The 16,565-nt window shown below is 50.2% G+C and overlaps 1 protein-coding gene across 1 annotated transcript; it reads left to right on the forward strand.

Moving 5' to 3' along the window:
- The first annotated feature begins 168 nt into the window (after nt 1-168).
- On the forward strand, nt 169-504 carry RPRML (reprimo like). The gene has a single exon (XM_076356479.1). It carries the CDS (start codon nt 169-171, stop codon nt 502-504), a length of 336 nt encoding a protein of 111 aa, XP_076212594.1.
- The last annotated feature ends 16,061 nt before the right edge of the window (nt 505-16,565 follow it).

Consider the following 16,565-nt stretch of genomic DNA (forward strand, 5'->3'; position numbering starts at 1 on the left):
CCTCGAGGAAGTTTCCCCTCCATCCAAGGTGTTGTGGGAAGCAGAAAGGCAGGAGGTGGCTCAGAGCCCACCGGCCCGCGGCGCTGAGCCCTGGCATGTGAGGGGTGGGCAGGGGGACAGCAAGCTTTCCTCTTGCCTTCCCTGGAGATTTGGGATCACGCACAGACCATGAATGGATCCTTTTTCAACCAGACTCTCCTAGAGCAGGGAGCTGACCCCAACAGGACCCAGGGCTTGGGGATGCTCATGGCCTGCTGCAACGGGACCGGCTCGGTGCTGGCGACTGACGGTGGCTCCTCGGTCCTGGCGCCCGACGAGAGGAGCCTTTACATCACGCGGGTGGTGCAGATTGCTGTCCTCTGCGTCCTCTCCTTGACTGTGATGTTCGGCATCTTCTTTTTGGGCTGCAACTTGCTCATTAAGTCAGAGAGCATGATTAACTTTCTGGTGAAGGACCGAAGACCTTCCAAGGATGTGGGAGCTGCAATCATGGGACTTTACTGAAGCCACCGGGCTTTTGTAGGCAAGTGAACTGTCTGGACCTGGTGCTGAGATGCACGTTCCCATGTGTTTGGGGCAGCTGGGGGGGGAGTGGAAAGGGGGGCAGGGGTCTTTTAATATGTCTGTGTCCATGGGAAAGCAAACCTGCGCTTCCCAGTCAACAAACTCTGTCGTGGCGAATGGGGAAATCTCCCCAGAGTTTTATGAAGCACAATAAATGACCAGCATCATGTTGCATGCAGAAATGGCTTAAGTTTTGCATGAAACTTGCAGAAACAGTGATAATGTGCAGATCTGGACTCTTTTCTGCTGTTACCTTGGATACCGCTACCTGGGATTTGGGGCTAAAAAAAAAAAGGCAAATAACTCACTACAAAAAGAAAACAAAAAAACAAACTAAAGGGAAAGCAAAATGCATGGCACGGACCACATCTTTGACCACGGGGCAGGGGAAGGGAAGTGCCGTGTGGGTCGTACAACAAAATCTGCATGCTACAAATGTGTCAGTCTGTTTGTATTCCGGACCTCAAGCATGCATCTTCTGGTAGTTTTGTAATGGGGAAAGCATGTTCTTCCTTATTTTTCTGAGCTATCCTGTTAAATAAACTGGTACTTTCTTCTTTCACACTATGCTGAAAGAAGAAAAGAACCCAGATAAATACAAAACCCCACTCCAACCCCAAAACAAAAGCATGCTTGTTTTTGTACACAACAGCCTTTTATCAAGTGCTATATTGTTACAGTCCTTGAGGTTTTTGTAGTTTTTTGAAAACTGGTGAACATTCAGGAAAAAAAGAACCTGTTTCAAAAGAATTTTGTGTTGTCTTCATTTTCTTTCTCTGTGCGGAGTTCAGGTATTTCAATCCTAGTTCCAGATATAATCATCTCACCTTCCAATTGAACTCTAATTAGAGGTATTTCTTTAAAGCAGAAACTACCACACATTTTTCACAGGCAAGTATCAGTTACCACTAGCAAATAAATTCGTCAGGAACTATGTATTTCAGCTTGTGTTAAATACCTGCACAGTACTGAAGCAGAGATTCATGAAGATGCACTTGCAAAGCAAGATTTCAGCCTCCGAGTTAAAATCTCCAGCTCCTCTGATCCTGATGAGCTGTCAAAACTAAATTATGTGAGAGGAGGAGGACTCCTGACCTTTGTTCTGTGATGGAATTACAGCTCTGTCTGTGGGTGTGAGATGGAAATAATTTGAGTTTTGTTGCGCCAACAATATTCCTGCTGGGTCCACTTCTGTAGTGGGAAAGCAATCCTGGATACTGGAGGAGCTGATGATCTGATCTACTTGGATGTAAATCCAGAAGAACAGCTCTCTGCCTTTCCCAGGAGGAACAAGATTAGAGTATGTTTTGTAATTAATCAGTATTTGCTGAGCACCTTCTTCAGGGTTCCCACAGGGTATTGGTGGACTAAACCCGATGCAGAGCAGGACTAGTGCAGCACTGGCACTGGTTGCTCCCACTAACCTGTTGTCTGTAATGCCTTAAGAGCACAAAGACAACGTGGCAGCAGGACCAGAATTTGGGATTTAAAGCTCTGAAATGTCCCGTTGGTGCCAGTGAAATGGCTGAACAGGCAGGGCTCTGTTTTTTGTGAGCAGCTTGTAGGTCTGCATACCTGAGCAGCCTTCTCAGCACGGAGGGTTTGCTGCCCTGCTGGCAGATACAAAAGTGGCTTCACACAGCAGCGTGGAAGAGGATTTTGGTCCCTGCTGCTGAAGGGGGTGTTATGGCCATTGATCTCTTTGCATATGAGTGCAAACCGCTCCCACTGTGGGAGCACAGCCTGGTCACGACATCAGGGTGAGATGCAAATAACCCCAATGCATACGATGACCCAGCTCTGCAAACACTTAGGAGTGTGCCTCCATGTATAACTTAAATGTGTAACCGCATCTTCAGGTCACTGTGCTATCAGAGGACAGCCCAGATGTACTCACTAAACTCCCATCCAGCTTCTGCTTTAAGCTGGCATTTGGTCCCTCTTGCTAATCCATCCACCAGCCACGGCCCCAGCACAAGGGAGAATTCAGAGATGACAGAAGAAACCTTCCGGTGTTAGCAATGCAAGCAAGGCACAGGAAAAGCTGCTAATCCAAAGAAAGTATCAAAATCATCTTAACTGACCTGCAGCAATGCCCTGAGTGAAGAAGCTGGTTAAATTATCTCAGCTGTCCCTACCTGCCTTGCTCTGCCAGGGGCTGTGAGAGCTGGTGTGTGTGTTGAGGGGTCCTGCTGCTGAGTGAGGAAACATGGCTCTGCAATCCCACATAGCCACCACCTCACCAAGTGTCCTTAGAGGCCACATCCAGGAGTGGAGCGTGAGGGTCTTCGTGCCTTTTGTGCTGTGGAGTCTTCCAGAGGAAAGGAGAAAAGTCAATCACAGTAGGGTCATGTATACATGAGGTGGAGGAGCAATGTAATGCCCCAGAAAGGAGAGCTGGGCACCTGCTGAGACAGATGGAGCTTGCTCAGGAGTCAATTAGGAGAGGGAAGACTTTCCACATGGCCCCTTTGGGCAAGAGCTGAACTTTACATTGGCTTATTCATCCTCTAGTTGTGCTGTGTCTCTTTCCTGACCATGAGGGCTATGTCTACATTACCAGGTCATGTGGACCAACAGAAGAGGGTCTGCAGAGTGAAGCAGTTGGTGGGCACCATCCACATATGCCATACTACATGGCATGTGTCCCCATGGGGTTACTGGGTTTCTGTCTTGCTTGCAGTGGGTTTAAGACACTTGCACACAAGTCCCCATCTTGTTAGATTCCCAATAAAAGGCTGAGAGGAGGAATTATTTGGGGAAAAGAAGATCTCTGGAGGATTGATGCCAGCACTGAGACGGCAAGGGGAGACCAGAAGGAAGGCAACGGAGGGCTGGCATGGTGAGGGAGCCCCTTGGGTTAGAGATTTGGGGTCTAAAGACCCCCTTGAGGTGAAGTCATGGTTGCTGTTTTAACTACCCCGATTCCTTCCCCATCCTGTTCACACAGAGCAGATGCCAGTGCAGGTCATGCCTGGTGGAAGGGAGGGTGCTGAGGGCATCATGATGCTCCCCAGATCTCAGGGAAAGAGCTGCCATCTCAGGCCCTGAAAACCCAGCTGCCCTGCCCCAGAGGCATGAGTCCTGCAGCCAGAGGAGGAGGTGGTTACTCCAGGGCTTGCGTAAGGAAAGCAGACCATAACGGCTCTTTCTGCTGCCTTTCCCCACAAATAGCTGTGTTTTTTCATCTCACGCCTACTCATTTAGCTTAAGCTCGCAAGTGGGTACTGGCTCCCAAGAAAACTTAAGCAGGTTTTTTTTGAATGAGGCTGGTTTAATGTTATTTTGATTTAATTTTTTTAATTGTTACTTGTAGCATGTTAGCTTCCAGAACATCACTGGGGTGCCAGGAGCGGTACAAGTACGACTGAGAGACGCTGCTGGCTATAAAGTACAACAGAGAGGGAAAGAAGGGACATGCTTAGGTGGATCATTACATCAGTGGCAGAGTGAGGACCAGCCATTGAGTCTCATTTAAAATCTCCTAGCAGTGGAATACAAGATACCAATGCAATCCTGTGGGACTGGCCACAGTGGTCTGAGCACCATCTAGTCTGCATCCCTTCTCTGAAAACAATCATGATTTTAGGCAGTACATGGTCAGTCAAGTTATCCTAGTAATGGGAAACTGCTTCTTGACCCCCACCAAGAGCAACCTGCACTGGACCTTCACAATCCTCCTTCAGGAACAGCTCTCTGTCTCTGGGCTGGTCGCCACTTGCCGTGACTCTGTTCCAGCTAGAATTTCTTATTTCTAGACAGGGAGCGGGGAAACAACAGAGAAAGGCAGGTGTGAGAGCATTTCCCCCTGCTGAGCAGCATGCCTGCAAAAAGAAATCCTCTACCTCTGTAATCACTGATTTTACAATTGGAGAAATAAACAGGTGGCTTGACCCACCTCAGAAAACCCAGCAACCCTGCTCATACAGTCCTGCCTGCGGTGGGGAAAAACCCAGACCAAGTCCCAAACGATACCCACCTCCTTCTCCCTGCCCTGGCAGTCTTGGCTGAGGACAATGAAAGAGTTAAACAAGATGAGACAGACAGATTAGGGGGGAGGGAGGATCCCAACCTGAGCCTGGCACCAGATGTACTGGAGCGCGTGCACCAAACATACACAGTATTTAATAATTCCTGGGAATTGCCATGGTAATGAAGCGCAGAGTCAGGTTGTTATGGTAACAGCCTTTTTTTTTAGGCAGGGAGGCATTACCCAGGTTGTAACCTCAATCCAGACTGAACACATTTCTGAGAGCCCAAAAAATAAAAAGGAATTAAAATAAAATCAAATTAGATAAGTAGCAGTTTCCTGTCTCTCGTCTGGCAATTCTGGGCTTGTTCTGTAGTTAGGTGGAGGGAACCAGGTTGTTCCAGACACACGTTGCCCTGAAAAGCCTGGGGAATGGTTGGAGTGGATCTCTGCAGGTCCGAAGTCGAGTGCTGATGGGGGTAAGGGGCTGGACCCCTCTCATGGGTGGGTCTGGGATGCTCCCCCACCGCCTGGTTTCCCTGCTAGACCTCTGGCCTGGCTTCAGGCGTGTCCCCAGCTGGCTACCGGGAAGGACACACGCGTCTCTCCAAGTGTATACACACACAAGAGAGCAGTCATGGACAAGCCCTCATGCCAGCCGAGCCCAGAGGGGATGCTGTGATCCCAGTTTGCAGCCTGCCTACGGTTACCTGCATCCCAAGAGATGAAGGTCCCAAAGCTGGTCTCCAAGATGAGGCAGGCAGTATGGGGGCTGGAAAGGAGGTAACAGACTACTTTTCCTAAAGCCATATGACAGACCTAAGAAGACAACATGGGTTTCCTGAGCTCTGGCAAGGTCTCCAGGCTGCTGTGCTCCCCGAAGGGGCACCCATCAAGCAAGAATGGAAATCTCCTGTGTGCCCCTCCTGCCCTCCCATCAATGGACAAAAAGGCACTTCCATCTCCCCTCCCAAGCCATCCCCTCCAGCAAGTGTGTCAGGTTTGTCCAGCTGATCCTCATATTGAATTTTAATTTAGTGCTGGTTAAATCAGCAGCTTTGTGAGCCCATTTTCTATTAAGAAAGCTGAGGCAGTGCATGTAGGGGTTCACTCAGCAGAGAGATGGCTTGAAATACGCAGTGCAATTACTCAGGAACATCTCTCCATAAATCCCCACTGCAGATCAGCGTGGTTCTCTTGTATCAGCTGTGTGAGAGCCATTAGCCTCCAGATAAAGCCTCTGTAGTCCATTAGCTCTGTCAGAGAGGGACAAGTTGATACCATGAGAGTCAGGTACTCAAGGGAGAACTGAGGCCAAATGACGACAGAATTCAAGAGCCAGCATTGCCTCACAGCTTCAGAGACTTTGCCTACCAGTTTCTCTGTTTGAAAGGGAAACAATTCCCAGTTTCTGTGTCTTCCCAGCTGCTTTGCTGCTGTGGCTGCTGATGGCATTTCGGCCTGGAATTCCTCAGATCCCTTGTCCTGCCCTGGCCCCCTGCTTGAGCCCACCTGGAGTTGCTAGCCTGGCACAGGGCTTGCTCCCTACTGAGGTGTGCAGAGCACCTGGCACCCACCACAAAACCTGGGGCACAGAAAGCTCCCCACTTCCAAATAAATGTGGGTTGTTCCTCTTGCTCTTTGCCAAATCAGAGCTGTTATGGGCTTGTGTGAGCATTTAGAGTCCTCGGTATAAAACATGGATCTTACAGCTCCGTCTGTACTAGGAAAATGAACAGCTCCAGGAACGTTCCTGGGCACTGGAACTTGACTGATGATACTGTTAACTTGTGAGAATGGTGCTTGGTATGGTTCAGACCTATGCCAACAACCCGACCCAAACAGTCCCTGGGCAGTGTCAAAATGACAGAGTTAAAAGACCACAGTGCATTCAAGGACATTGCTTTGGACTGTGCTGTCTGTGCAGGGTGAGTATCTCATTAGATTTGATGGATTTACATGCAAGTGTCGATGTCTTTAAAGCAGTTGTTTGGCTTTCTGAATCCAACTTGGTTCTCTCAAGTGTGAATGAGGGATTGGAAACCCCTGGTTTTAGTCCTGGAGAATACATCTTTGGAAAAACAGTGAACACAGTGAACACAGGGAAGCACAAAACATCCTCAACAGCCTTGACAACTGCCTGTTCTATGGTGTTGGATACATCTTTGGGTTCACACTAGTTCCCCCACTAAGATGACTTAGCCAAGCAATTCCCCAGCAGTCTGGTCAAGTTTGCGCTCCTCTGATTTTAGAGACAGGCAATTTCTTGGACTTGTTTGTTCCATGAGCACATGGTTATGGAAAATTCAGTTAAGAGAAAATCAGAATGTTGCCAACAAACAGTACGGTTTGGCACATCCCTGAAGATATCACTATCAACATGCTGGAAAGTGGTGGGGGCACTGGCAACACTCAAAGACATGAACACATATCTAAAGTGACTGTCTCTGATCTGAAAAACGCTGCTCATCTACATGTATTTCAGGTTGTAAGTATAACAGAAGTCTAGCTTCAGAGATGCCTTTGCAGCTCTCATCCTTCCCAGAAGCTCATTAGTGTGGATGATGTTTTCACATCATTAATTGAAGGCAGGTTAATCAACAACAAAGCAAAAATGTCTTTTTAATGACAAAGATTTTAGCACAGTAGTGCAAGAAGGTGAGAGATGGGTCTGCATGGCAATCTTGGCTGTAGGTCACAGATGACTTCAAGGTGAAGGCAGCAGTTTTGGCACTCTTTGTCAGCCTATGGTATTCAGCTGGTCAGGATCACGAGTCCTGGCCATGGCAAAGTGCTCTCTGTTGGGGTGCAGTCAGGGAGCAGCTATAAAATCAAACAAGTTTCCTCTTTTTGAGTTCATGAGACCTGTCTGAATATTGCTTCTCAGATGAATGGGGTTCTCCTGCCCCAGTGACAGCCTTTGAAGATACCACCTCTGCAGGTGGATTTACTCTCCTAGCAAGGAGCTGTGAGATTAGAGGACACAGCACCAGAATCCCTTGTCAGATCTGCCTTTTCTTTCCATGTGGGCTTACTGGCTGTTTATGATTTATGCAGCACCAGCTGTGCCTTGCTGATATGTGCCTTCGGTGAATACCACCACTTTTGGTTTTGCTCTGAGTGACTCTAGGGGGAAAGGAGACAAGATCCATCCTTCCTGTGATGCTCCAGTTCCTCTGAAAGGGTCCAGTATTGCGAGGACATGAGTTATCACCTCATTCTAACTGTGGATGTGACACTGGAAGTGGAGATGATCAAGGCAATGATCAACAAAAGGCAGGAGAAACATCTACCCTGTGGCAGCAGGCAACTAGAGTGACCTTTCTGGAAAAGGGGCTGGAACTGCAGAGCTACATAACTCTGCTTCTTCATTAAAGAGCCGGTTTTGTTGCCTTAGTGTGTCTGTTGGCATTGTTCGAGGCTGGCACACAAGTGTGGGTGTGAGGATGGATGCAGGTGCTTGTGCAGAACACTGCACCTTCCAGGAAAACAAGGTGTGCATGAAAGGAAGCTCAGGGCACTGTTCCCTTTCCACGACAGCTGCCTGGCTGGTGCTCGACGCTGGCTCTCTGCCCTGGCATGGCTCAAGCTTTCATGCATGTGGGGTTAAATCCAGAGCCATCCTTTCTGGCAGGCCCCACAAGTGTTCACATCTTACAGGTTTCTGGGCAGCTGTGAGTACTTCCGTCTTACCTCACTGAGTCCCAAAATGCAGGTTTAATAGGACAAGACAGCTGAAGAAGCAGACAAAATGTAATTAGGCTTTAATTAGCTAAGTTCTTTCTCTCAGATAATTGAAAATCGGACAAATTGGTTGCAATGAATTCCCAGTACAGACAGCCATCCAGCTTGGTGTGTGCTATGCCAGCTGCCACACCACTGCACAAGGACCAGCCTGGAAACTGAACACTACTACCCACTGACCTGCAATACTCTGCAGGGCCCAGTTCCTCATCTCCAGAGAGATGTTAAAATCCCTAAACCCCCCCCAGGCTGCAGTGAGGGTGGTTTAGTGAGCCATGTACACAGCAAGGCTCATTGTTCTTCATCCCACACTTCACAAACCAGGGAGCCGGTGGGCCACTAAACCTCACACACCCAGGCAGGAGCATGCCAGCAATCCTAGTGTGACGGGACCTATGCCGGGCCGTTTGCAGCATGCCAGAGGATTACAGCTGGAAAGGACAATAGGTTTAATCTCCACTTGCCGCCATCATGATTACAGCATGCAAGCAGCTGGCTGGCCTCAAAGACTGGCTGCATATGGTCAGTGTTGAATCAACTGTGCTGTTTGCCCCTTCTCCTGTCTCTGCTGCTCAGTCTGTCTCAGCTGGTGGATTTCCAGAAGCTTTGTTTCATGATCAGTGCTGCCCTGGGCTAATGGAAACCTCTAGGGTACAAGTTGGAGTTGGCAGTGACACTTCTAGATCTGCCTTGGCAATGCTTTCTGGTAGAAAACCATAGGTTTAGTAGCCTCTGGCTGTACTGGAGCTCCCTTCTACCTGGACAAAACTGAACGTCTCCACCATAAGTGTGACAAGGCAAAGTGAAGCAAACATTCTGGCTGAGGAGCTTCAGGAAATAGGTTGCTTTGCCCAGGTGCACACAATTTTTCTAGCAAGTCCCTTGTGAGACTCCACATCCCTGTTTCATGGAGCAAAGACTTGGTATTTGGTACAGATGGCAGTTTTCCAGTGGCCGGGGATGGTTCAGAGAGGTTGCACAGGTAGGAACAAACATGATGTTCCTTTCATTGCACTGCTTGAAGGATCACACCTAGAAAAATACCGGACTTATTCTGCATCCTTGGCTCAAGTTTCCCTTCTCTCCCACTGCTAGGCAGCATGCTGTGTGCCAGGTGGTTGCATTTCATTACGGAGTTTATAAAGTGCCTGGGGAAACAAGGCATGGGGGGATGAAAAATTACGCACACATTTCACTCAGTGCTGACTGTTCGTCATCTCGTTGTACAGAAATATAATAATCACTGGGGCGGGCAGGGGGTGCAGAAGGGAGGTACTAATCACATTTGCACCATTCCTGTAGTTTGCAGCTTTTTTTCACACTTCCATCTGCCTGGGCTGTATCACTAGGGATATTTCTTTTGTTTTGGGGTTAAAACCATTTCCAGCTTTACGTGCTTCCCAAATTAATGGGAAGAAAAAAGAAAGAAGGCAGCTCTGTGGTGGCTGGGTGCTCTGGATGTTGCTACAGTTTCAAGTCAAGACCTGACATCTCGTTCTTCCCTTGGGCTGCAACGCAATTCCGAAGTACTCATCTGCACTGACCGCATTTCACGATGGTATGAATGGCTCCCACCCTCTTGTGTTTGAGGTGCTGATTTCAAAGCACTTTGCACTAGAGATGAAGTCTCCAGCACTGCTGGATGAGCCACAACAAACCCAACTCCTTCTCCTCGGCTCTAGGTGGAGCAGCAGAGGCTGACAGGAGAGAGAAGTTAGCAAGAACCTCAGCTGCTTAGGAATTTGCCACGTGTACAGTTACTTTAAATGGCTCAGGCCTGCTGCCTGCAGGTGTCTTACTTCTGGGCTTTAGGATGACTAATAGCTCCATTATTCTCTGCAAGGTATATACCAGGTTACCCTTTAACAGACAGGAGGGAACAACACCTGGCAACAAAACACAAAGAAACACAGCTGGCCATTTGGATGCACTGGGCCAAAGTCCCTTTTTATAGCTCACTCCTCACGTGCAGGGGGTTGTGGGATGAAGAAATTGAAGAACAGCAATGCCAAAGCTCAGCATCAGCACTCCCCTCTTTGTTACGGTGGAAATGCCCAGCTGAGCCTCACAGTTATGGCCATTTCTGGAGGAGGGGATCATTTAGGACTGTGCTTTCATGCGATAAAGCTTGTAGCAGCTACAGCTTAGAGCATCCCCAGCTCCTTCTATCCCTGCTGTCTCTTCATGCCTCCCCACTTTACACATAGGGGAGTCATGCTATGAACCAGATCAGGGAACCTGAAAAAAAAACATAGTAAACTAACACTAAACATAGGTTTACATGTTGGTCAGTTCATTCTCTGGTTCACCATGCAGCCCCCAGGCAACACTGCTGGCACAACTAACAGGAACCATGTCCTGCTACAGGAAAGAGGAGGGAAAGGCTGTCACATTGTGAAAGGTATTTCCCAAGCTCCCCAAAAACAGCTTTAGAAGAGTTCTCCCTCAGCTTTGGATCCACTAAAACCCCGGGACCATTCCTGTATAGCTGCTGCCTAGCTCATTGTCCCCCATCCACAATTTGTGTAGCTGATGATCAATGCAGGTTTGCAGAACTCGTGAACCCCATCACAGGGACTATTTCAGCACCATTTCTCCATTTTACTGGGCTCCTTTCAAACTCTCATCTTGTCATGCATTACTCACACCTCTCCTCCCAGTGTGGGGTGTCTGCAAATGTATTACACATCCTGGTCTCCTTTGTTCAAGCTGCCAAACAGTCCTTGTGCAGAAGCCCCTTGTTTTCTGGTAGCTTCTCCCTTGCTTTTCTTTTCTGGGTGCAATGAGGCATTTTCAGGAAACACAGGTAGCATGTCACCGGGTCTGCCATGCGCAAGAGTAATAAATGCCTTGCCCAAAGCAACTTACATGGGACCTGTTGTCCCTTTACTCAACGTCAAGTCTTCAGCGTAGATCAGTTCACTGTAGTGGAGCTGGGAAGTTTTACTCCTGCTTTGGATTTGGATCACAATGCAGAGATGGTGGGAGTATGTGGCATTGGTTTCCTGCTGATGGGTAATTTTGGAGCTTGGGAAATAAACAGAAAGAGACAAAACATTAAAATCTCGTGATAAAACTTGGCTTGCTTTGCCTTAGTCCAGCTGCCACACGTTGTTTCCATTTCTCAGGCTTTTTCTCCCTCCTTTTTGTCCCCATTTATTGCAATGTGACAAAAAAACCCTTTTTATTACAAAATTGGCCCTTGTCACTTTGCCTATGTCAAAATGTCTAACCTCCACTTCTTGCCCCTCCTCCATTTATTTTCCCCATTTTCCTTCAAATTTGCTCCCTTTGCCCAGCTGGGACAATCTCCCTGTGAATCCTGGCTACTCCAAGGAACTGCTTCCACTTAAAAATATCTTAGGGCAACCAATTCCAAGCCATTCTTGTCATGGTTTGCTTTGTGTGGGTCTCCTGCAAGTTATTTCCTCCTGAAATCCCAAGTTCAATGTAAAAGAACTACCTGGCTGTTTAATCAAGGAATAACTTCAGCTGGGTAATGAATTGCTTGAGAAATGAATACGGAAGGAGTCGAAGCCTCCAACAGAACAGCCTCCAGTTTTGTGCTATTAATGCTCTTTATGAAATGTGTCAAAACTCCATCAGCCTTCGCTGTGTCTGCTCTGGGGACTCTACCTTGTGACTAGGAAAATGAGAAGACAGTGGGGGAAGCGTGCCCAGAGCAGGGCTTGAGGAAAACATCTCCTGAAGGCCAGAGAGCTCTGGCATGGCTGCTACATTCAAGCTAAACACAGGGAGACCATTGTGCTCTGCTGGGGTTGAAACTGGCCCTGAGGACCTCACTGCTTTGTCTGCAGGCAGCCAGAAACCCACTGAGCTGCTGAGAACAGGCTCTGAGTATGCACGGTTCCTTGTGTGAAGCCCTGCTTAGCTAAACCAGGTCCTGCACTGACTGCACGCTTACACCAGCTGAAAGCACTTCATGACCGCACACCAGTGGAGGTGCAGGCAGCCACCAGAGAAGGGGGCTCCCTCCTCCCATCCCTTCTGTGCCCATCAGTGAGGCAGATCAGGGAGCTGATCTTGCAGAATATTGGGGCTTTTTGTCCTCAGTTCTCTGGATCAGCTCCCTGATTTGACTCACAGTGAGGATCCATTTGCTGCTGGTGCCATCACAGGGAAGACAAGTGGGAACATGGGATCCTCCATCTGGCAGTGGCCTGCATCTCCCTGGCCACAGCCTCAACATCGCAGCCGAATCTTCAGACGAATCAACCCTCCATCATGGAGGTCAGTGAGGCAGAGGGAGGAGCCCTGCAGCTGGAGACACTTAACACGGAACAGGAAAGATGCTAGTGGATGCTCCTGCAGTGACTGAACCCCACCGCTGGCTCGGGGTGCACAGGGTGCTGTGTCCTATCCCACAATGAAGCCAGCAGTCCCGATGCTGAACACTGCCTGCCTGCTTGCTATGTGGAATCTATCGTCCCGCTCCTGCTGGATGCTGATGAACCAAAATAACTCCCTGTTTTTCCCAGCCAGCGCTGAGCTGGGATGTGTTTGGGAAGGCGACTGCGACACTGTGACAGATGGCCAAGAAAGCAAATGCCGTTTTTTATGTCACCTCCGTGTTTCCTCCTCTGCTGTCTCCTGCGCTGGAGGCGGTGTTTGGAGATGGTGTGTGCTGCCAGCATGCGGCTGGCACCAGAGCTGAGGAGACAGCAGAAGGTTGGAGCAAGGTGCTGGCCACCTCCCACACATTTCTCCCCCGGCTGTCTCATGCTTTGTGACCTACATCAAGGCCTTCCCCTACAGGAATTTGTGCCAAAGATAGGGCTTGGAAGTGGGCCAGTGCTTGAGGTGAAGTGTTTGCTTTTGCAGAGCTGCTGAACAGCCCCCCACAACTTGCCTGCAATGACTGCTGGCCCAGTCTGTTTTCTTTTGCCCTGAAGAGCCAGATAGGCCAGGAAAACTAGGCCAGGGTCTCCTTCTGCCAGCTAATGTCCAATACTGGCTCTTCTTCTCACAGACCAATGCTAACTGCACATAGAGTACCCCGGGCAAGCCAAAGCTTTGATAAAAGCCAGTTTCTTGGTGTGCCGCTGCCTCTCCTCTGTCTTTGCGCATGTCACTCAGTATCTTTGGGCAAGGGACCACTCGTCTCCCATCCTGAGGCACAAACATCATGGCAGTGTTCAAGGAGGGCTGGGCTAGTGAGAGATGGAGCCCTAGATCCCTGACATACAGTGGAAATTCAGCAGGGAGAGAAGCACACTTCAGCAAGAGAAGGGGAGCACAGAGAAGCCGGTGACTCTAAACTGCTGTCACTTGGGTTATACCTTGGAGGAAGCAGGAACGGCCCTGCGCAGGGACGCAGGCATGAACCACACCAGCCCATGCAGGTGGCTGCTGCTCCACGCTGCGGGCTCTGTTTCCATGGCAGGAGAGAGCCGCTTCTGCCGCACTGCTCGGCTGCCAGGACGCCAGCTCCTTTTGCAGCCTGCCTGGTGCGGAAGGAGTGACTGACATCTCTGTTTGGCACAGCGTCTATCTGCCTCCTGCTTCTCCCTTGTTGCACTTGGCAATTCTCCCCCTTCTCCCTCTGTTTTTCCACTAGGAGATCTCACACTCCTCTGCCTTGGCAGCGGGTAGACAGACGAGAAGGGGTGGACAGATATATGGACTCAGAACAGCGCAGCAATGGCTCTGCTGTCTCTCCCTGCCTGCAATGGAGGAAGAGTCTCCCTGAATTCAGATCCCTGAATTCAAGGATCTGGCATTGAGCAGTGGGGATCACCAGTGTTTAAGGCAGCCAGAGCCTCTTTTCCTAAGATAGGGAAACTGAATTCAGAGAGGCTGGTGAAAAACCAGTGTCACACTAGGTGACAGAGCTATGAACTGGACTCATTTCCATTGTGAGCTGGGAGCCCTCATGGGCCTGGGGAGCCCCAAAGGGCTCTGCACAGCAGCTTCCAGCCTCGCGGCCCTGAGGACGAGGAGACTGCAAGTGAAGGATGAGTAGCTGGCTGCAACTCTGCTTTTGGGCTAGTGTTGCGCTGGGCTCTCTGGCTCGCTGCCACCTCAGAGCCCTGGGAGGGGTAACTCAAGCCCCATCTAAAGATGGTTCAGGAGAATAAAGCAAAAGAGAGAGTGATGGGCAGATATGAAGGTGAGGGAGCAGGGCAGATACAATGACAGCAAAATTCTGTGGAGAAGCAGCACGAGGTAAGGAGAGGCAGAGAGGAGCTGGTCTGCACCCACACACCCAGGCCCAGCCCTTCCCTGCAGCAGGAAAATTGAAATGGAAACGGCTTGCTATTTACGGTGCCAGCACCCTTCCTGCAAGGCAGGAAGGGCCCCAGTCTGGCTCCTTGGCGGGAGCAGGAAGGATGCTGGCACTCTGTGCCACAGACGTGTGTGGGGGGGAACAGGGATGCTGTGAGGCTTAAGAATGCTGTGGGGAGCAGGCTCAGCTCCCTCATCCTCTCTGGACAGGACAAAACCTTTAACGGTGAAGAGGAGCAGCGTGCTCATGATTAAACACATTCTGCCCTCACCATCTCCTTGTGCCACTCCATAGTCATCCAGGGGCTTAGGAACAAGGCAAGGTGGGAGAGACAGGGGCTGGGCAGAGCCACGGTTTCCTCCAACTGGCAGAACAGGCCAGGAGGTATTTCAGACCTCCCTAGAAGGCCCTGGTCATTATTCTGCAGCATTATTCTGCTATGCAGGGAGACACATGCGTGGGAGTGCGTAAAAGCAATGCCAGCCCATGACCTGGCTTCATTTACCCATAGAGGTAGCACTGGCAGCAGAAAAGAAACCTGATCGCATGCTGCTCACTGCTGTAGCTGCACCCCCCGGGCCCCAGGGGAATTGCTCAGTGTTGTAAGAGCCAGGCACCAGTCCAGTTCCTCTGGGCCAGCATCTGCTGACAGGTGCCAGCGGGCAAGAGCTGAGGCTGAGCTGTGCCTGAAGCCAGCACCCTCCCTCTGAGCTGCCGAGCAGCATCTCGTGGTTGTGGAGACCTCCCACCTCTCAGTGGGCTCCTGGAGCTCAGCCTCCTGGGCCCACGCTTTCCCGGAGTGTGGAGCAATGCCAAGGTCAGGCCTGTCACAGGGATGTGCCCCCAGTGCTTGGCAGAGAGCAGATGACGGGTTCTTTGAGAACAGGGCTGTGAGGACACAGAGCTTCAGGACAGCATCCAGGTCTTCATCTCTCTCCACACTGCCACACACCAAGGACAACTGCCCCAGACCTGGAAAAGGGTCTGCAAAGTCACAGAGAAAGTCTATGAGGGCTGGCCTATGACTCTGGTGGCCTGTGGGATGGTGGGATTAAGCCCACCTTGCAGAGCTCTGAGCTGCAGAGGTCCTTGATATTTCCTATTCTTTGCCTTCATCAGGTCTACTGTGAGTAGCACTTCCACAGCACAGGTCTTTGATGTGGCACTCTGCAGACTGGATGATGAAAGAGTTAACCATCCCCTGGGATGGGGCTGAGGCTGGCAGCAAAGCAACCCTGAAGTCAATTAAGCAGAAAGCTCCTCCAGCTACTCCAGGTCCCTCCCTCCCTCCTCTTTCCCACTAGAAACAGGGCTGGAGGATGGAGGCAGAAGAAGGAAGGAAGCTAACGATTCTAACACTGGCATTGCCTCCCTGGGCAAAGCACGAGAGCAGCCTCATACAAGTCCTTTTGGAAAAAAAACAATAGAAGCGGTGAAGCTACAGACCTGGGAAGTAAGAGGTTTTTCAGCCAGGTATTTGGTTCCCTACATGTCACAGCCCAACCATCTCCCTGTTCTTGATCTTCCCCTTCCTATGTGCTCCCAAGCATTCACACCAAACCAAATGGCTCGTACCAGCGCTAGCCGGGTTCCCAGCCTGGAGGCTTGTGGGTTGCTCTTTAATTGGGCTGTCTCAGGCCAGATGGCCAGAGGTCAGAGTCTGGCTGGTAGGCAGTGGGTGTGCTCAGCGTGATAGCTGGGGGGGCTGGCCAGATGGAGCACGGCTGGGCTCAGATGATGGCAGGGCAACAATCTTTCACACAGTCGCCTGCTGCTTCAGCAGAGCTAGCTGGGAGGGTTCCCAGTGGGTGGCCTCCTGGCTGCCCAAGGAGAGCTAGACCTGCTTGATCCTCCCCTTCCCTCCTGCATGGTACCCACATTCATTCAGATGCAATGGGCTGGCAGGAGTGAGGCTCAAATAAGATCAGGCAGGCACTTGTCTATTGTCCAGCTCTCCTGGGCCCTTCTGAAAGAGCTGCCGCCTACACAGCTCCCACGCTGCAGCACAGCTTGCTCCAGAGAGCTGACCACATGAAGAGT

Source organism: Aptenodytes patagonicus, chromosome 20 (assembly GCF_965638725.1).
Source record: "Aptenodytes patagonicus chromosome 20, bAptPat1.pri.cur, whole genome shotgun sequence".
NCBI classification, from domain to species: Eukaryota; Metazoa; Chordata; class Aves; order Sphenisciformes; family Spheniscidae; genus Aptenodytes; species Aptenodytes patagonicus.

Excerpts from the sequence above, each read along its gene's own strand:
- RPRML (XM_076356479.1), top strand. The coding sequence starts at position 169 with ATGAATGGATCCTTTTTCAACCAGACTCTCCTAGAGCAGGGAGCTGAC.